The 18,364-nt window shown below is 36.2% G+C and overlaps 1 protein-coding gene and 1 pseudogene across 9 annotated transcripts in view; one reads left to right on the plus strand and one right to left on the minus strand.

The window, feature by feature from the left end:
- The window catches only part of ATOSA (atos homolog A), an 87,207-nt gene that overhangs the window by 53,019 nt on the left and 15,824 nt on the right, over positions 1-18,364 (minus strand). For 7 of the 9 annotated variants that reach the window (XM_055087950.1, XM_055087948.1, XM_055087947.1 and 4 more), the window contains one exon: positions 6,919-6,975. The exons of 1 other annotated variant lie outside the window; for it this stretch is intronic. In XM_055087950.1, the coding sequence (XP_054943925.1) occupies positions 6,919-6,975 (57 nt within the window). Of the gene's footprint in view, positions 1-6,918; positions 6,976-8,791; positions 8,932-18,364 lie in introns of those variants that run through there. One more of the 9 variants, XM_028494929.2, reaches the window with a different exon arrangement.
- LOC112066262 (translation machinery-associated protein 7-like) lies at positions 5,583-5,776 on the plus strand (annotated as a pseudogene).

Genomic DNA, 18,364 nt, shown 5'->3' on the forward strand with positions numbered 1-18,364 from the left:
ACAATGTTCATTGCAGCTCTATTTACAATAGCCAGGACATGGAAGCAACCTAAGTGTCCATCGACAGATGAATGGATAAAGATGTGACACATATATACAATGGAATATTACTCAGCCATAAAAAGAAACGAAATTGAGTTATTTGTAGTGAGATGGATGGACCTAGAGTCTGTCATACAGAGTGAAGTAAGTCAGAAAGAGGAAAACAAATACCATATGCTAACTCATATAGATGGAATCTAAAAAAAAAAAAAATGGTTCTGAAGAACGTAGGGGCAGGACAGGAATAAAGATGCAGACGTAGAGAATGGACCTGAGGACATGGGGAGGGGGAAGGGTAAGCTGGGACGAAGTGAGAGAGTGGCATGGACTTATAAATACTACCAAATGTAAAACAGCTAGCTAGTGGGAAGCAGCCGCATAGCACAGGGAGCTCGGTGCTTTTTGACCACCTAGAGGGGTGGGATAGGAAGGATGGGAGGGAGACGCAAGAGGGAGGAGATATGGGGATATGTGTATATGTATGGTTGATTCACTTTGTTATAAAGCAGAAACTAACACATTACTGCAAAGCAATTATATTCCAATAAAGATGTTAAAAAAAAAAAAGAACAGGGTATGAAATAATGCAATGAGCTCTAGTTCAGCTTAAATACACAAATCTTCACTAGGTCTTATCCCAGCTCATCTGGTCCTATTATACCCTCCCATGATGTTTTATTGCTTTTAGGAGAACAGCTCATTGTACCTTATGCTTTTCCTTCCTAAAACGTAGCCAGATAAAAATAAATCACTATTTGCCTCTCTTCTCTAACCCACTAAGCTACATGAGAACAAGGACCAACTCTCTTACAGTTACCCAGCACAGCACTTAGCATGAAGAAGCTCTCAAACACTTGTTGAAATACTAAATGGTTAATGTTCCATCATATTTTGTTTTCTGCCTATTTCAGCTTATTTCTGGTTAAAGTGATAAAGGCTTGCTGTTACCCTTTCCAGATAATTATCATTTCATTCTTCTCTTGGATTTGACATTTTGCACTGAAATAGTTTTTGTGAGTTTTTTTTTAATGCCCTTATCTATATAATTTTCTTAAACGGGACAAGGAAATATTTGTTTTTAAAATAAAGAAATTGCATTAGGTAATCACCACATCTCTAGTCCAGGGCAAAAACATTTACATTTTAAAAAATAAAAAAGAGAGAGTACTTTCTGAGTTCTAATTTCCATATTGGTTATTGAAATTTCTAGGCCTCAACAGTCTTTTAAGGGATAACAAGAGAATTCATCATACCAACCTATTGATTGCTTATGTGATGAGTTGGGGGCAACTTAAGCTCTAGAAAGAAAACTGTATTTTAAGTAATTTAAAGACTGGCTATAAGGTAAGAGTGGAAAAAAGAAGTATCTACATGTCAAAAAATTCAAGTGAAATCCAGCTCTTCTCCAGAAGGCAATGGGAGAATGCCTTCAAGTAGAGGACAGTCTTATGGAGCACATCCAGATAAGTCTAATTCAGGGTGATGCCTGATAGATAATAAAGGTGTTACTAGAAATGCTTAGGTGGGAACTCAATCTTAGATGTCAGAAAAAGCTCCCAGAAGGCTTGATACTTAAAATGAAAGAATTAGGGAATTCCTTGGTGTTCCAGTGGTTAGGGCTCAGCGCTTCTATTGCAGGGGGCACAGGTTCGATCCCTGGTGGGGGAACTAAGATCCCGCATGCTGTGTGGCATGGCCAAAAAATAAAAAAAGAAAGAAAGAATTAGACCTAGTCAGTGTTACTGAGGTGTTCTTTTGTTTTGCCTCCTTAAGTTCAGGCTGCCAGAACTGTGCTTTAAGCCACGTATCATAGATGCACGGGCACAAACTTAGAGCTACACAGATTGTATTCATTTCCTTTTTACTTGCACTGACCCTATTTTTTAATTTCTCTGTGCTCTGTGTAAACCATTAAGCCTAATTCACCACTGTTTCAGGGCCTGAAAATCCTCAACAAGGAAATTTTGTCCTTTCCACTTTTGTAGGAATATTCCTGATTATATGGGTGTTATCATTCCACACCACATGCAGAAACAACCATGGGACAAAAAGCTGAGAAAATGCTGCCACAAAAGGAAACAAAGTCCTGGGCTTCCCTGGTGGCACAGTGGTTAGGAATCTGCCTGCCAATGCAGGGGGTCATGTGTTCGAGCCCTTATCCGGGAAGATCCCAAATGCCACAGAGCAACTAAGCTCGTGCGCCACAACTACTGAGCCTGTGTGCCACAACTATGAAGCCCGTGTGCCTAGAGCCCGTGCTGCACAACTACAAAAGCCACCGCAATGAGAAGCCTGCACACTGCAACGAAGAGTAGCCCCTGCTCGCTGCAACCAGAGAAAAGCCCACATGCAGCAACGAAGACCCAACGCAGCCAAAAATAAAATAAAATAAAATAAAATAAAATTTATTTTTTAAAAAAAAGGAAACAAAGTCCTGTCTCTCAAAACCACAAGTTCTAGATTTAGTTATACACTCAAAAGATGACCCTGTGCTAAAAAAGCAACAATCCACTATTCTAGTTCTGTTTTGTTTTGCTCCAGCTTTACTAATCCCAGATAACTGGCACATAACTTTCCAAAATTACTCTCAAGCTTAACCTAATTTAGTCTTTCTTACATTTTTATCTCGTGGGAATATGGTTACAACATAGGCTGGTCCCCAAAAATACATTCTGTCCTTTCAACCTCCTTCCCTCTACCACATGCATGACTCCTACTTCTAAGGACTCTTAACAGTCATATTTTCCACTGACTGTGTGTTGGTATGTGTGAACCCTAAAACTCCAGCACAAATAAAAAGTGGATAGAGAGTTGTTTTTAATTAAGAGTTGAAAACTTGCGCATACACACTAAGATCAGTTCTGCTCAGTTCTCTTGAACAGAGATGGAATTAGGTAACATCCGTTGCAGTGGACCTGTCATCTCTAGTGCAGAGCAATTTCTGGAAGAGCATCCAGGTGTAAGCCTAAGGCCACAGGAGGTTATCTTCTAGGTCTCCTCTTATCTCAGTCTACAACTCAGAGATGATATGTAGGTGCTGGGGACCTAGGTATTACATTCCAGGCCTGGTCCTTTTGTACTAGGTTCTTTACCAGAAGCCCATCCAGAATATAGGAGTCAGCACAGGAATATGGGGTACTCCCTAGGACAAATCCATTTGCAAGAGTATTAATGTATGGAGTACATGTTAGAACATTTTCCCTCTCCTCAGCAGTTACAAAACAGCATCCCATGTTCACTACTTAACACTTTGCTTGTATACATATCCTGAAGTTCTTATCCAGTTTGTTTTAAACCTCAGTTCTCTAAAATTAATGCTTTTATTCTCTGACTAAAGGCAAATTATGTTTAACAAGATTTCTTAACTTAAGAGAATTTATGAACCTCTGGATATTTTCCACAAAATTATGTATGTATATACACAGATGCATTTTTTTTCCTAGCAAGAGGGTTGATATTTTTCAGCAGATTCTCAAAAGGGTTATTACCCTAAATGAGAACCAATGACATAGAGCAATCCTTTTTTTCTTTTTCTGTGTGGATATTTTTCAGAAAAAAAATGATTTAAGGTAAACAAATAAACCAATGCAATGCAATCAGGTAAAATCAGGATACTTATTTCTAAAACGGTTCTCCTACCCTTTTTGTTAGATGTGAAATAGTCTCTGGACCCAATGCAGAAGCCACTTGGGCAGTACCACTGAATGCATTGACAGTGAAAAAATCGAGTACACTTGCAAGAGACTGTCTTTTCTTTACATTTGCTTGTTCTCTAATCCTCAGTAAGCTAAACTTTATCTTCAGCAAATTGGAAGACTAAATATGTTTATGTGGGCTTCCCTGGTGGCGCAGTGGTTAAGAATCCGCCTGCTAATGCAGGGGACACGGGTTCGAGCCCTTGCCCGGGAAGATCCCACATGCCGCGGAGCAACTAAGAGCCTGTGTTGCGCACCTAGAGCCGGTGCTCCGCAACAAGAGAAGCCGCCGCAATGAGAAGCTCACGCACCGCAACAAAGAGTAGCCGCTGCTCGCCGCAACTAGAGAAAGCCTGCGTGCAGCAACAAAGACCCAAAAGAGCCAAAAATAAATAAATAAAATAAATAAATTTATAAAAAAACAATAGTTTATGTAAGAATCACAAAATCTTAGCACTTGATGAAAATATGAAAACCAGGATGGGAACCCAGATTAACGCTCTCTCCCAAAATAACTTAAAATTATCACCACCCAAAGCAATGAAAATACAGTGCTCAGTTGAAAAGAATCTGAAATTCTGTGTACTTATTAAAATGACAAAAGAGCATTTTCTGAACATTTTGGCTTAGAAGTTTGAGTTTTCAAATTTTAGCCCTACACCACCAGATTTGTATTCTGTAAGTTCTTATATTTCAAAACCGTTACATTCATCATGTATGTGACAATATTTAACTTTCTGGCTTCCAGACAGTTGGCTTGCCCCTTGTCATTAATGAGTGGTAAATACAAGGTCACCCTTAGCCCAATCCTAATTGAGGAATTCAAAAGAAAAGTCAGAAATGAGTTACTTCCCGGTAAACAAATCCCCGGTGGATTTACCAACTCTAGTCAGTCAGCCCAGCACTTGTGGGCACTTGTATGCACACACAGGTGCGCACACACACACACACACACGCACACCAAAAATAACACTACATCAAACAAATTTTTTTCTGTCTTCTCTTCTTCATTTATCTTCCAATTTACTCATTATTTCCCTACCATTATTGACTATTATCTTTCTTCAGAGGTTTAGTCACATACTTCCCTATCAGCCTTACCCTTTCTTCTGCCCAAATCCCCAAACTTCCACAACTTTCTGGGTCATAAAGTAAATTGAGACATCTGCATAAAAGTATATCTGCATATGTGAAATTTAGAGGAAAAATATAAAATACTATACTTAAAATTCTCAGAATTTAAAAATGTAGAATAATTTTAAAGAAAAGAGAATGGTTAATATTTAGCAAAAAATATTACGTAAATAACAGGGATTGTAAATAACTGGCGGAGTTCCCCTTTCATACTCTGGATGACAAGAAGCCTACAGCAAAATCTGAGGCCAAACTATGTATGACCCTTAGGGCCCGGCTATTTTTTCTACCGTATCTTGACTACTTCCTGTAATTTATAATTTTAATGCCCTGTGCTTATCATAAACCTTATAATTCAAATCCTTTGATGTTCAGAAGTCTTTAAATGAGTAAAATAGAGACCAGTGAAGAACAAGGCAACATTTCCAGTTTCTCAAGTAACAGTCATCATACTACCACTTATAACTCAGCCTCATCACAAAGGATTATATAATCAGATTCAAGCAATACAGTAAACAACTATGCTTTTAAAACTTGGGTTTTTGATTTTAGATACAACGGCATCTGAAGATTAAAAAAAAAGAAGATTTACTATGCTCTTGCAAAAGCAATATAGTTTATGCAATAGCACTGTTGCTACATGAAAATGCTTGATAAAATGTTGTTAAGAGGCATCTGGTGGCAGGGTCTGGGGAAGGGGTGGCAGGCGCCATGTCGGGCCACGAAAGTGGCAAGAAGAAGCCCCTGAAGCAGCCCAAGATGCAAGCCAAGGAGATGGACGAGGAAGATAAGGCATTCAAGCAGAAACAGAAGAAGGAGCAAAAGAAACTCAGGAGCTAAAAGCAAAGGCCGTGGGGAAAGGCCCCCTGGCCACAGGTGGAATTAAGAAATCTGGTAAAAAGTAAGCTGTTTCTAGACTCCACGTATTGTGTCCAGGCAAGTTAATGAACAACACACACACATACACATGTGTACACAGCAGCAGCAACAACAGTCTATGGGGTGGGGGGAGGGGTGCGGGGCAGGGGTAAGAAATGAGAATCCAGATTTGCTATCACGTATTATCAAATATGTCTACTTATCAAAAAAAAAAAGTAAGCTGTTCCTTGTGCCTGAGGCAATGATGATTCTTAATTACATTCCTGTTTAAACGTCTGGATTAAACATCTGGATTCCCTGTCATAACATCTGTTGCTACCTATAGCTAGAATGAAGTGTTGTCTTGGAACCTATTGTACATTTAAGAATAAACTTTTGTAAAAAAAAAAAAAAAAAATCATTAAAAAAGAAAGTGTTGTTAAGACAAAACTTCCCTGCCTAGCTGACTATAATAATCAAATCTTTTTTGGATTCAGAACAGGAACAAGTGATGGAATTTCTGCAAGAAGGAGTCAAAGAAACATTTTATCATAGAGCACTTAGAGCATACATGTAGGAATCAAACATTTGGGATAATACTTGCTGTAGGAATGATTTTTCAAAACAGACCAAAAGAAAAAGAAATACTCAGATTGTTACCCCTTCCCAGCCTGAAATTTTAAATTACAGAATTTTTTTTTGAAGAACTATAAATGAAATACTATTTTCATATTATTGCCTGGTGATTTAAGAATAAACAAAAATATTATTTTATTTAAAATAAAATCTGTTACAGCAATCACACTGCATCTGATAAATATAAGAACTTCTATTTGCTATTGTATCAAGTGGCTAAGAGAAAAAAGAAATCACTATTTTTGAGAACTGAAGTATTTTTCTATTTTCAAGTATAAAGAACTATAGTTAATTTAAAGATGTGACACAGAATAAGACAATTAAAATTCTATTGTCAAATAATAGATAAATTCAAAGAGTTGAAATATGCTAGCAATGTCACTAGCCTTGAGCAGAGGAACTTTCAGATGTGTAAGATGTGTAAGAACCATCTTTAGGTGCTGAGCCCAGGAATAAAATCTGGGATTCTACCAAGACTATTCCTCCTGCAACACAAGGCAAAGCTTTTGTGTGACACAACAGTAGATACAAATTTCTTGCCAATATCATGTACCTTTATTTTTGCAGCATATGAATGAAATCACCCTGCTCTTGGAAAGTCTGTTAATTCCTAAGAAATAAACCAAGGGGAAGTGAGTAGTAAACCAGTTCAAGCAACATTTTGGGTTTTGTGGCTGTATATTAAAAAATAAAATAGTAATTGATGAGAGTGATGGCTAAAAAAAATGGAAATAACTAGATTGACTTCCATGTGGTTAGAGCTACATTTGATGAACTTGGGTCTACTCAGCATACCTCTGCCTCCCATCCCTGCCCTTCTCACAGCTCCTCTTCTGCAAATGAGTGCTTTATATTGCGAAGGCCACCAAGTCCAAAAAATATAATAGCTTTCCTTATTTTGCCATAATTTTTATAACTCCTATCAAGTTCAAGTTTGGGGGTACACATAACGAACTGAAAAAACTAAGAAATGCCAGTCTTTTAAAGTTTAGCAACATGTAGGTTCACATAAAACACTTTTTTAACATTTAAGGCCAATTTATTTTGTAAATTTTCATCTACTATTTGAAATCCTTAACTTACTATATGTATCTTTAAAAATGATCAGTAATGGGCACAAAAGCATGAAATGTATTTTGAGTTCTTTTCAAGAAAAGATATACCTCTCCTCTCATCAAATAATGCTACCCCTTCCTAATGACAAGCACTTCTTGAAGAGAACAACAATATCAAAACCAATCCTATTCCAAAATATATCCTTTGTAGAGATAAAAAATAAAGCTTGAATATTAACTTGGAATTTATATTATATTAATTTTATTCAGACATAAATTACTTAGTGAATTAAAAAGGAGCCACTTACACAACCGGGTGAAACTGGATAAGCAAAAGAAAATTGTTCATAAATGGGCAATATACTAATTAGTATTCTGTTCTGCTTTAATTAATTTAAAAGAATCATTAGCTAAATCAACTATGTAAAATATAATTTCACAGTATTTGAAATTATGTAAAACTTTTCTTTATATCTAAGATATTTTAAAACTTGCCTATAATTAGTTGGATAAACTGGTTTTTCCAGATCTCATAAATGGTAACCCATATTCTGTTCAATTATTACAAATATTGAATTAGGTTCAATTTAATAAGACTGTACTATATTTGCAGTATTAACTAAGTCAGATATGGAATTATTGTATTTAATTAAGGTTTACTTTAATTTTAAAATATTATCTTAAACATTTCTGGTTTGTCTTCAAAATCCTTTATTTTTTCAGTTTTCTATATGGACATTTAATAGAACATGCCACTACCTTTGCAGTTGGATTTTACTACTATCCTTTATCTGAACTGAGAAGTACTAGCCAACAGATCAAATAATTAAGAGGTTATACAATGTGAGGTAGCATCTTCACAAATCCTTTATAGAAAGACACCATGTCAAAAGTATGTCAAAATTCTCGCTAAGCTAAATTCTGACAATCTCTGTCAAATTCAGAAACAATTAATTTCAGTTAAAAATACGTAACTTATATTAAATACACTCTCCTTAACAGCTTTTATTTTAAAAACACCTCCTGCCCCCAAGTACAGTTAATACTTCTGTCTAAACCTCATTCTCTTCCCAGTTTTCTCATTTTTATCATATTTTTTCCCCATTAAAGTAAGCTTATTGTATTTTGGTTTCTTTTCTCCCTACTCATTGTTCAGATCAGCATTTTAATAATCTTTTAAGCAATGCTGTTCAAAGAAAACAGGCTATATGAAGCTAAAGAAAATTCCCTAAGTTCAAGGTTTTTCAACCTGAGATCATTTTCCTAGACCTATTTATTAAAAATCCACGCAAAGCAAACACTACAACTGTAAACAGCAACAGAAAATTGGAAGCTTAAAAATAAAGCCGTTGAAAACACTTCATTACACACCTTCTCTGTGAAGCCCTTTGTTTCCACTGAAAACCATACTGGAATCCTTGCATAAAATAAGTTGCCTTCTGGCTGTCAATAGCTATACAGTCAGTAACTGAGGGATCCAGATGTCTGCAGTGGTTAAAACAAATGTTCAGCAGTGGGTGCTGATTCCGCTTCCCTCTGTGTAAGGTTTTTCACAAAGGCAGCAGAGTAAGAGCTCACATAGCAACAGCACTCACAGCTGATTGGATAGAGGATATGCTCTGCCGCCCCTGCTCGCTAGGTCCACTACAGCTTCCTGTCTGCTTGGCAGCGGTATCTTGTTGTCTTTGCTCCTCTTACCAACTCAGCTGTGTTTAGGCAACGTGAAAGGAAAGATCAGTAAAACGATAATGACAAAGTATTCTAGCATGAGCCCCTAAAATATGCATCTCTGGGTGCTTTTAAAAAGGAGACAAATTCATAGGGCAAACATTTACTTCAGTCGGTGTTTCACATAAAACTGAGGACAAAGAGGGGTAGTGGAGGGAATCAATTTATTACTTCGCATCTCAAGTAAATCAGGCTCTACCAAGTGAAACTCTCTGAAAACAAAGAATACAAAAATTTTCGACAATTAGGATAAAGCATCAACCTCCATCTATCTAGAACTATGAATTACTTTACAACAAAGTTCACAAATTCCAAGAAAAGCACGCAGGACCAGTTAGACAGTTAAAATGAGACAGGGCCTAAAAATAGTCCTCCCTCAAATTTATGCAGTGCCTTTTAAGAGGGCAAGAAAAATTGAGGTTAACAGATTGCTTAGAAAAAGATTTTAAAAGGAAAAAATAATTGCTTAGTAAACTGACAACAATAAAAGATTTAACTAGGTATCTGCATTAATAATATCTCTTCTTACATAAACGACAATGACATAAAATATAAAACGACGACACTGAGCCTGGATTAATTTATTTTCTCTATCATAAAAGTATCTGGAGACAGGAAGGCACAGGAATTTTTTTACCCCTAGGTTTCAAGTACTGGGCTTCAATGTACCAATCTACACTATCTCCACAAGCTTTAAGAACAAAAACAAAAATCCATCCCCAATTTACAAAGATGTTTGGGGGAGTCAATGCAAGAGTAGTAGGAGATAAACAGATATGAAGAATCAGAAAAATTCCACATTTAGGAAATATTTCCCTTGAACTTCACACAAGCTAGGATAGTGTTTTTCAAACTTTTAAAGCAATGGAACCCTTTTAATTTGCATTCTTCCAATAAAATGCATTATTAGTGGTGGCATTAGGATTTCTATACAAGAGGGGTTTGTGGGAGTAGGCAGAGGCAACAGCAGAAGCATACTGTTTATTACTCAGATCTTTGTTTATGTGGAGTGTCTTGGGGGTAGGGCAGAGAGGCTGATGGAAATGTTGGCACTATTAAAGCACCCCATGAGCACCATGAGGCTATTTTTAAATGAGAGGCTACAAACAACACTGCAGTTTCATATCAGCCCCAGAATCTACAAAATTCCTACCCTTGAAAAAGCTTTTAGGATCTCTGGAGTTCTACAGTATACAAACAAGAGATATAATCTGTAGGAGTTAAATCTTATTATTACCTTAGTGTAAGGAAAGAACCTGATCCTTGGCTCCACAATTAGCCAGAGGGAGAGCTGCTAAGCCCTCTGAGAAATAACAAGAGAGAAGATGTGTTTAGGAGCACAATAACCTCTGAGCTAAGTGACTCGAAGAATGGCATAGTAGAGAGAACAAGGATGCTGGAGTCAGGCTGACCAACCTGGGTCCAAAATATGAATCTGCCATTTACAAACAGTAAGACACTATACAAATTACTAAACTACTCTGAGCTTCAGTTTTTTTATCTATAAAATGGAGTTAACTCACAGGACTATTGTGAAGGCTAAAAGGTGCTCTTTGCCAGCCAGACTGCTTTTTTGGTTACTAAGTTTCTTCAAAATGTAGGGTCTTTGCAAATACTATTCTTCTTTTGCTAGGAGTGGTCTCCCACAACCCCTTCCACTGATAAGTCTCCATTAAATTTCTCTTCCCCAGGGCAGTTTTCTGTGAGCCAAGATTAGTCTCAAGCTCCCTGTACTTTTTTCTTAGTACTTAGCTCACAGAATGTTAAATAATTATCTGCAAAAAGACTGGTTGGACATTCTCCTCTACTACACTGTAAGTGCTTTAAAGGGAGGTACTACTTCTGTCTACATTATTGCTTACCTAACACCATGCCTGATTTATATTCCACATAGTATTTTATTTGATTTCATAACCTTGGGAGGTAAATACAAGTATCATTATCTTCATTGTTCAAATAAGAAAATCAGCTCTAAACGTCTATTTACTCAAGTCATACAACTAGAAGTCAAAGGAAATACATTTTTTAAAATTTCCAGATGAATAACTTTATAATTCAAAATTAACTTCTTCCTATATCTTTGAAAAAAAGAATATATAATCTCTAAACTGTTTTAGAATACTTCTTTTCAGTTAGAATTCTTAAACTTTTTCATTAAAGGCTAATGATAGCCTGTTTCTATAATCTAAAACTACTGATTAACATATACAAAGAAACTTATTGAAAAAATATTAACTTTAATCAGAAATATGTAATTATAAGTGAATAAAATGAACTCCAAGAGACATGCCACCTTAAAAAGTAAACTCCAACCAAGAGATTTATTTAGTGAAATGCTTCCTCTGCTACCAGTTTTCTAAATGGTAAATAAATTTCAAAATGGCACTTTAATAAACTCTGAAGAATGCTTGCTTTTTTTCCTGGTTCATCTTGGTACACAAAGCTATAAATAATCTCAACAGCCTACAAGTTAAGAATCTGAATAGGATTTCCCTGGAGGTGCAGTGGTTAAGAATTTGCCTGCCAAGGCAGGGGACACGGGTTCAAGCCCTGGTCCGGGAGGATCCCACATGCTGTGGAGCAACGAAGCCTGTGCACGACAACTACGGAGCCTGCGCTCTAGAGCCTGCGAGCCACAACTGCTGAGCCCATGTGCCTCAACTGCTGAGGGCTGCGCGCCTAGATCCTGTGCTCCACAACAAGAGAAGCCACCGCGATAGAGTAGCCCCCACTCGCCACAACTAGAGAAAGACTGCACGCACAACAAAGACCCAGCACAGCCAAAAAAAAAAAAAGAATCTGAATAATATAAAATGCTACACTAAGTGCTAGTCTCAGGTTCTCAATTCTCAACACTTAACCATGAAAAACCCCCTTTTTGCCCAGCGTGGTCATCATTGTACTCTCCATAGACCAATTCAAGAAATATAAATTATTTATATTATACTAAAGTAAGGAAATAAATTGGAAAGCAGATCTTCCATAAGAGTTTTTTAAGGTACATATTCCAAATATAAAATGGAAAAATTTGAATTATCAACTGTTTCACATCATTTGTGTCCTCTGTTAGCAGAAATAATTGGGAACTATCTACTTTTAAGATACCTTAGAGATAACCATGCTAGCTTGGACAGTTTTTAAACAAAAAGATATACTGCTAGAAGAAAAAAAGAACCCTTCAAAGGTAATGATTACATAGCTGCTATATATGTAGGTCCATGGGCCAGGCATGGTGCTAATTTCTTTACATGCCCATCTCCTCTGACTCTGTGGTAGTTAACTATCCTCACAGATGAGGAAACCGGCTTGTAACCTGCCCAAGTAAGCAGAACTAAGTGGGCAAAGCCAGGAAGTAGGTCTTCCTAAATCTAATATGTGTGCTCCTAACAATTCCTTTCATAATTACATTTCCATAAGACAAATATGGCATCACATAAGAATAAAGTTTAAATACAGAAATCTCAAGTTAACATTTTCCACTTATTACTCATTCAATAACCACCACTCCAGCCCCATTACACCTCAGAACTGTCATTGATACATTACTTATAATACAGAAAAACAGGATTTGTCTGCTAAACAGGGAGCCAGGCTACAGCTATGGTGAAGGCACAATAAAAGATTCAATCTGTAAAACTTCACTACTTCATTATCACAGAACACATACCTGATTCAGAGAAAGTATAAAGGAAGTATTATAGAAATGAGCATTGAACCAGGAATCACAGATCTGGGTTCTAGTCTAAACTCTACCACTAATGAGCTCTGTGATCTTAAGTACTTCTCTGAAATTGCTCACGTCTAAGTCAGGAATCTTTTTTTTTTTTTTTCCTTTTCTTTTCTTTTTTTTTTTGCCTGCAATATTTGTATGTTGTAAGGATCAAATAGGACAAGAAACAATTATTTTGAAAACAGCAAAATGCTACACAAATAGGATATTGTCATCCCTGGTGGTCAGTCTTCTAGGGGTTGGCACAGTAAACATGTTTGCACAAAATCCAGTGTAATTACTGAAAAGATCCCTTAAAGCAGCAAGACATAATGGAGAAGAGCCAGACAGTCTAGGGTTCAAGTTTTTTCCACTTAACAAGCTGTGCTATCAAATTATTTAACCTACCTCAGTCTATTTCTTCATCTCTAAAGTGGAAGTAATAATTTCTCTAAGAGTTATGAACCATCTAGTCCAATACTTGCTCTCAAGCAATTTAAGTTTCCTCTTTTCTTTTGCAAACATCAGTTCTATAAGATGTTACTAAAGAGCAAATGTACATGCATACACACATATACATACCAACAAATAAAGGGCAATACATCAGTAGTATCCTATATTAATAACAGTGGAGATAAAATTTAAATCTTACTACCAAAGAAAGATTTTTATGACACTGATATTTTTTAAGTTTGTTAAATGATGTCACTTTGACAACACGTTTCACAGCTCACTAACTTATTTGTAAGAAAGACTAAACAAAACTAAATTTTACAGTTTGGGGAATTAGGGAAATTTATGGTTTTTCTAATTAAATCAGAGTTTTTATTCAAAAATTATGCTGTCAGGTCACTACTGGGATAAATTAAGCCATAAAAAGCTATATTAATTTCCACTCACATGGAGATTCCTAGTGATCATTACTGCTGAAATGATTATCCAGTGATTTGTATTTATTATGACATGGTACCAATAAGTCAAGTGGCCAAACAACAATTCAAACATACTGTGTTTTTAAGAGCTAAAACACTTCTTAAATTTAAAATATTAAAATGTACCTAAGAGACTTAATTGGGATTCTCATCTTTCAAAAGATTTGGGGTTATGATGACCTACATTAGTTCCAGGAGCAGAGCCTTGTTTACAAAATCTACGATCTTGGAGAGAAGAAAATGTTCTAGCCTGTTTTTTGGCATCATTCACACTGCATTGTTTAAAATGAGTTAGAACAGGGATTATTTATAATCTAAGCTACTGGACAAACATTCTAATAATAATATCTTATCCACACACTAGTCAGATTTAATAAGTATCAAGATCAGGTATAAGAATTCATTTTCAATATCCTATAGTACTTGGTCTTAATAAAAATATCATTATTTCTTTTTTTTAAAAAATTAATTAATTAATTAATTTTTGGCTGCAGTGGGTTTTCATTGCTACACGTGGGCTTTCTCTAGTTGTTGTGAGCAGGGGCTACTCTTCGTTGCGGTGTGCAGGCTTCTCATTGCAGTGGCTTCTCTCCTGTTGCGGAGCACGGGCTCTAGGTGTGTGTGCTTCAGTAGCTGTGGCACACGGGTTCAGTAGTTGTGGCTCGTCGGCTCTAGAGCGCAGGCTCAGCAGTTGTGGCGCATGGGCTTCATTGCTCCACGGCATCTGGGATCTTCCCGGGCCAGGGCTCGAACCTGTGTCCCCTACATTGGCAGGCAGATTCTTAACCACTGCGCCACCAGGGAAGTCCCCCATCATCATTATTAAATAAAATATGTGCCAGGATGCACATGGGTTCCCCTTTACCTATGCCCATATTTCTTTAAAGATATGATCTGGGATGTTGTTAATCTTCTGCTATTATAAAGAATGGTATGTTTGATTCAGTCTTAAAAATCTAGAACCAATCAAGGATTTTTTATTCTGATAAAATGATATTTTAGTAAAAGTATTTCCATGGAGATAATGTATCTTACATTTACTTGTCCCTTAGATGATCACAACTTTGAGAAATAAGAATGAAGAAACAGAATCACCTAACCTAGGTTTAATTCCAAGTCCTGGTTTTTTGGTTTTTTTGTTTTTTTTTTTCCCACAACTAGCCATCACTGGTAATGTCATTACCTCTACTAATTATGCCAACAGTCATACAAATGACAGATTCTGCATTTTAAATTTTGGAGAATGTTAACAAAAATCTAGTAAAGTAAATTAGTTATGTGTAATTAAGACAACCTCATGTAGCTTTAAGACTCAACTGCTAAGCCCTCAAAGTTTTAATAATCTACTTGCATTTTTAAAAATTTTGCTAATTTCAGACTATTTCATATAGTCTTGTTTCCAAATGATATAACTGAACTCTTCTGGCTACCTGTATCACTGCAAACTCTAATGTATCTAAAATTGAATTAACTTTCCTCTGATTAGGATTCACCATTATTATCACTCCCAATTTCCTAAGCTAACAAACTTTGGAGAGAATAAAAATAGCCATTGATTATGTGTTTATTAAGTGCCTGATACAACCACTTTACTCAGGTTATGTCATTACAACAAACCTATAAAATGAATACCATTATTATCTCAATTTTAACCAATGAAGAAACTGAAGCTCAGAAAAGTTAGGTAATGTGATCAAGCTTACATAGAGCAGGTTGACAAAACCAGAATTTTAACCCAGGTCTTTCTAGTTCTTCTAAACGCTAAAACAATCTGCAGGATTAAATGTGAAATTAATTTAAGGGGCTGGGACTATCATTTTCTTTTTAAATGAAACAGGAAAAAGAAAAGGTGAGCCACCATTGCATGAGCAAGATTAAGTAATGAGTTTTGCTTAGGAGGAGGGAATGTTGTTATAGGGCAGCAACTTCAGCTGTCTTGTGGGCAGTCAAAAAAATGTTTAACCTACTGCTTCGTTTGATACTGCCTCTCAGCTACCACCACCCCCTTAATTTTCCCAAATAGGTGTTTGGTTCTACCTTATCACATTCAACCAACATGGACTTTGGAAGCATATATTAAAGGCTGATATTAAGTTTTACCTAGTTTGAGAAAGAAGTAGTTGCTAGAGATTTACCACCAGAATGCATGAATTCTGTAACTACTAAATACACTTTTTTGTGTAGAGGGAGAGTTTTCTTTTTCTTCACACAAATGCTACAGTCAACCTCTCAAAGCTTTCCATTTTCAATACAATTTCAGTTTTCATAATTATTTTACCCAGCAAGCCAGTTCAAAGTACTTATACTTTGCATACCTTAATAGTTTCTAACCTTTTAGACCAGGAAGGTTTTAGTTGCATCGCCTAGAGGGGAAAATCAACAAGGCCTCATGAACTAAGCACCTCAATTGAAACCTGCACTTACTGAGAATAAATTTCCATTCCTTATTCTCAAAAACGAAATAAAACAGAACAACCAACACATACATACATACCCTATATTCAGACCAAAAATATTTGAGACAACCACAAATAGAAAAGGGTAGTGGAACGTCAAAGTTCTACAAGTCTGTGCAGGCCATCTGATACTCTCTTCCTCTGGGCCAGTTCCCCTACTCCCCACCTGCGCCTCTTCCAAACAGCACAGGGTAACCTCCAGTCCTGATTTGTCTGTTGACTCAGGGAAAAAAGTCAGGAAAGACTACATTTGACTACAGGTTCCACAGGGCAAAGATCATGTTAGTTCTTGCTCATGATTGTATTTCCACCACATGTGTGCCAGGCACATAGCAGGTGCTCAATGAATATTTGTTTCAGGAGAAGAGAGGGAAAGGAATCTAACTGTCCAAAGTTTTATCATATTTAACAGTAAATTCTAAAAATGATAAGTCATTTTATCCACATACTATGTAATCACTAATTTAAAGTTTATTACAGAAGGCACTGTTTATAAGAATTCAGATGACTTTGAATAAAAAATTTTTTTTGCTAAAATATGTGCATTTTGGTAGAAACATTTTAGAAATCAAGAATTTCTGAAACAGAGTCCAGGTGTTTTGTACCAAATCAAAGCAAACATTCCGTGTTGTCAATCCCTTGATTTAGTATAAGAGTCCACATAAATTATAAAATATAAGATGTAATATCCTACAGAACACAGCTGGGGCAAATTGTCTGCCTTGAGCTATATTTAAGCTAGCTAAATACAGAATAAAATACAAGTTAATGGAAGACAAGATTTGAGTGCACTAGCAGGACAACAAAATGGCTAATAACTAGGGTGAACATAAAATTCTTTGTCCAAACAATGACACATTTAGAGTGAAAGGAGACAACTGTGAAATAGGATTGAACACAAGTGCAACAGGCATAAAACCAGGACCATCCCAGGTAGCATTTAATCCATCCCATCCCCCAAGAAAATGTGAATTTCATGGTTAAAATAGATATATAAAATGGTTTAAAAAAATAGATATATAAAATGGTTAACTTAATTTTTTAATGTAAATTTTTTATTCCATGAAACTCACTGATCTGAGTCAAAATATAAAATTTATGATATTTTATGATATCTGAAATACTTTACAACTGTGCATTAGGTTTTTCAAACGGCCTTAAAAAAAAAAAGTTACCATATGCAACTCACTACGTCCTAGCCTTCTTGTCTGAAGGGAAGGGAAAGAAAGATCAAGTCTTCACCCACAAAGCACTGACAGTGATTAAGCACACAATAGGCACTTAAATGTTTTCTCAAACATCTAATAAATGCCAGCTCTGAGCCCAGCACCATGACAGGTGTGAGGGAAGAAGTCAGATACTGTGCTGCCCTTGGAGAACAAATACTGTAGTGAAGGAAGCCCAAATTGTGGTATGTGTCCTAGTCTTCTTTCATTTCCTAAAGCATGCCAGTCTCTTTCTAAATTCAGGACCTTTGCACATACTACTCCCTTGGCCTGCAATGTTCTTCTCCTCACTCGTTACACAGCTAGCTCCTTGTTCTCACCTCACTTTCTCAGAGAGGCCTTAGCTAATCATCGCAACCAAAGGGGTTTTCTCCCTGCCCTAAGTTGTCACCCTCTTAACCTTTGTATATTTCCTTCAGAGCACTTAGAACATGTACTTACCTTACTTGTTGAAGAAATGTTAATGCATTTACAATAATAGGTAACATTTATTGACTATTTCTTCAGAATCAAATACTATTCTAAGCACTTTGCATGGATTACTTCATTTAACCACTATGACAGTCCTTTATTTAGGCACTATTACTAGCCCTGCTTTTCACATGACAAAACTAAAAATGGATTTCCTCTATAATTCTTAATAATAAGCTTACACTATTTCTTGACTTTTAAATTTCAGGCGTTATATCTAATTTCTTTATATTCCTTTCTCTTTTTAGCAACCCAGTTTCAAGGATTAAATATTTCTTTCACTTTGAGTCTATGTATTACCATTTGACTTTCTTTTAAAAGTATGTATACATTACTTTAGAAGAATGTTAAAATATAATCACCTGGCCTTTGTTTTTTTCAAGTTCCTTGAGGAAGGCTGGACGATCATGATGTCATTTCTG

Source organism: Physeter macrocephalus, chromosome 11, assembly GCF_002837175.3.
Source record: "Physeter macrocephalus isolate SW-GA chromosome 11, ASM283717v5, whole genome shotgun sequence".
Taxonomy (NCBI): Eukaryota; Metazoa; Chordata; class Mammalia; order Artiodactyla; family Physeteridae; genus Physeter; species Physeter macrocephalus.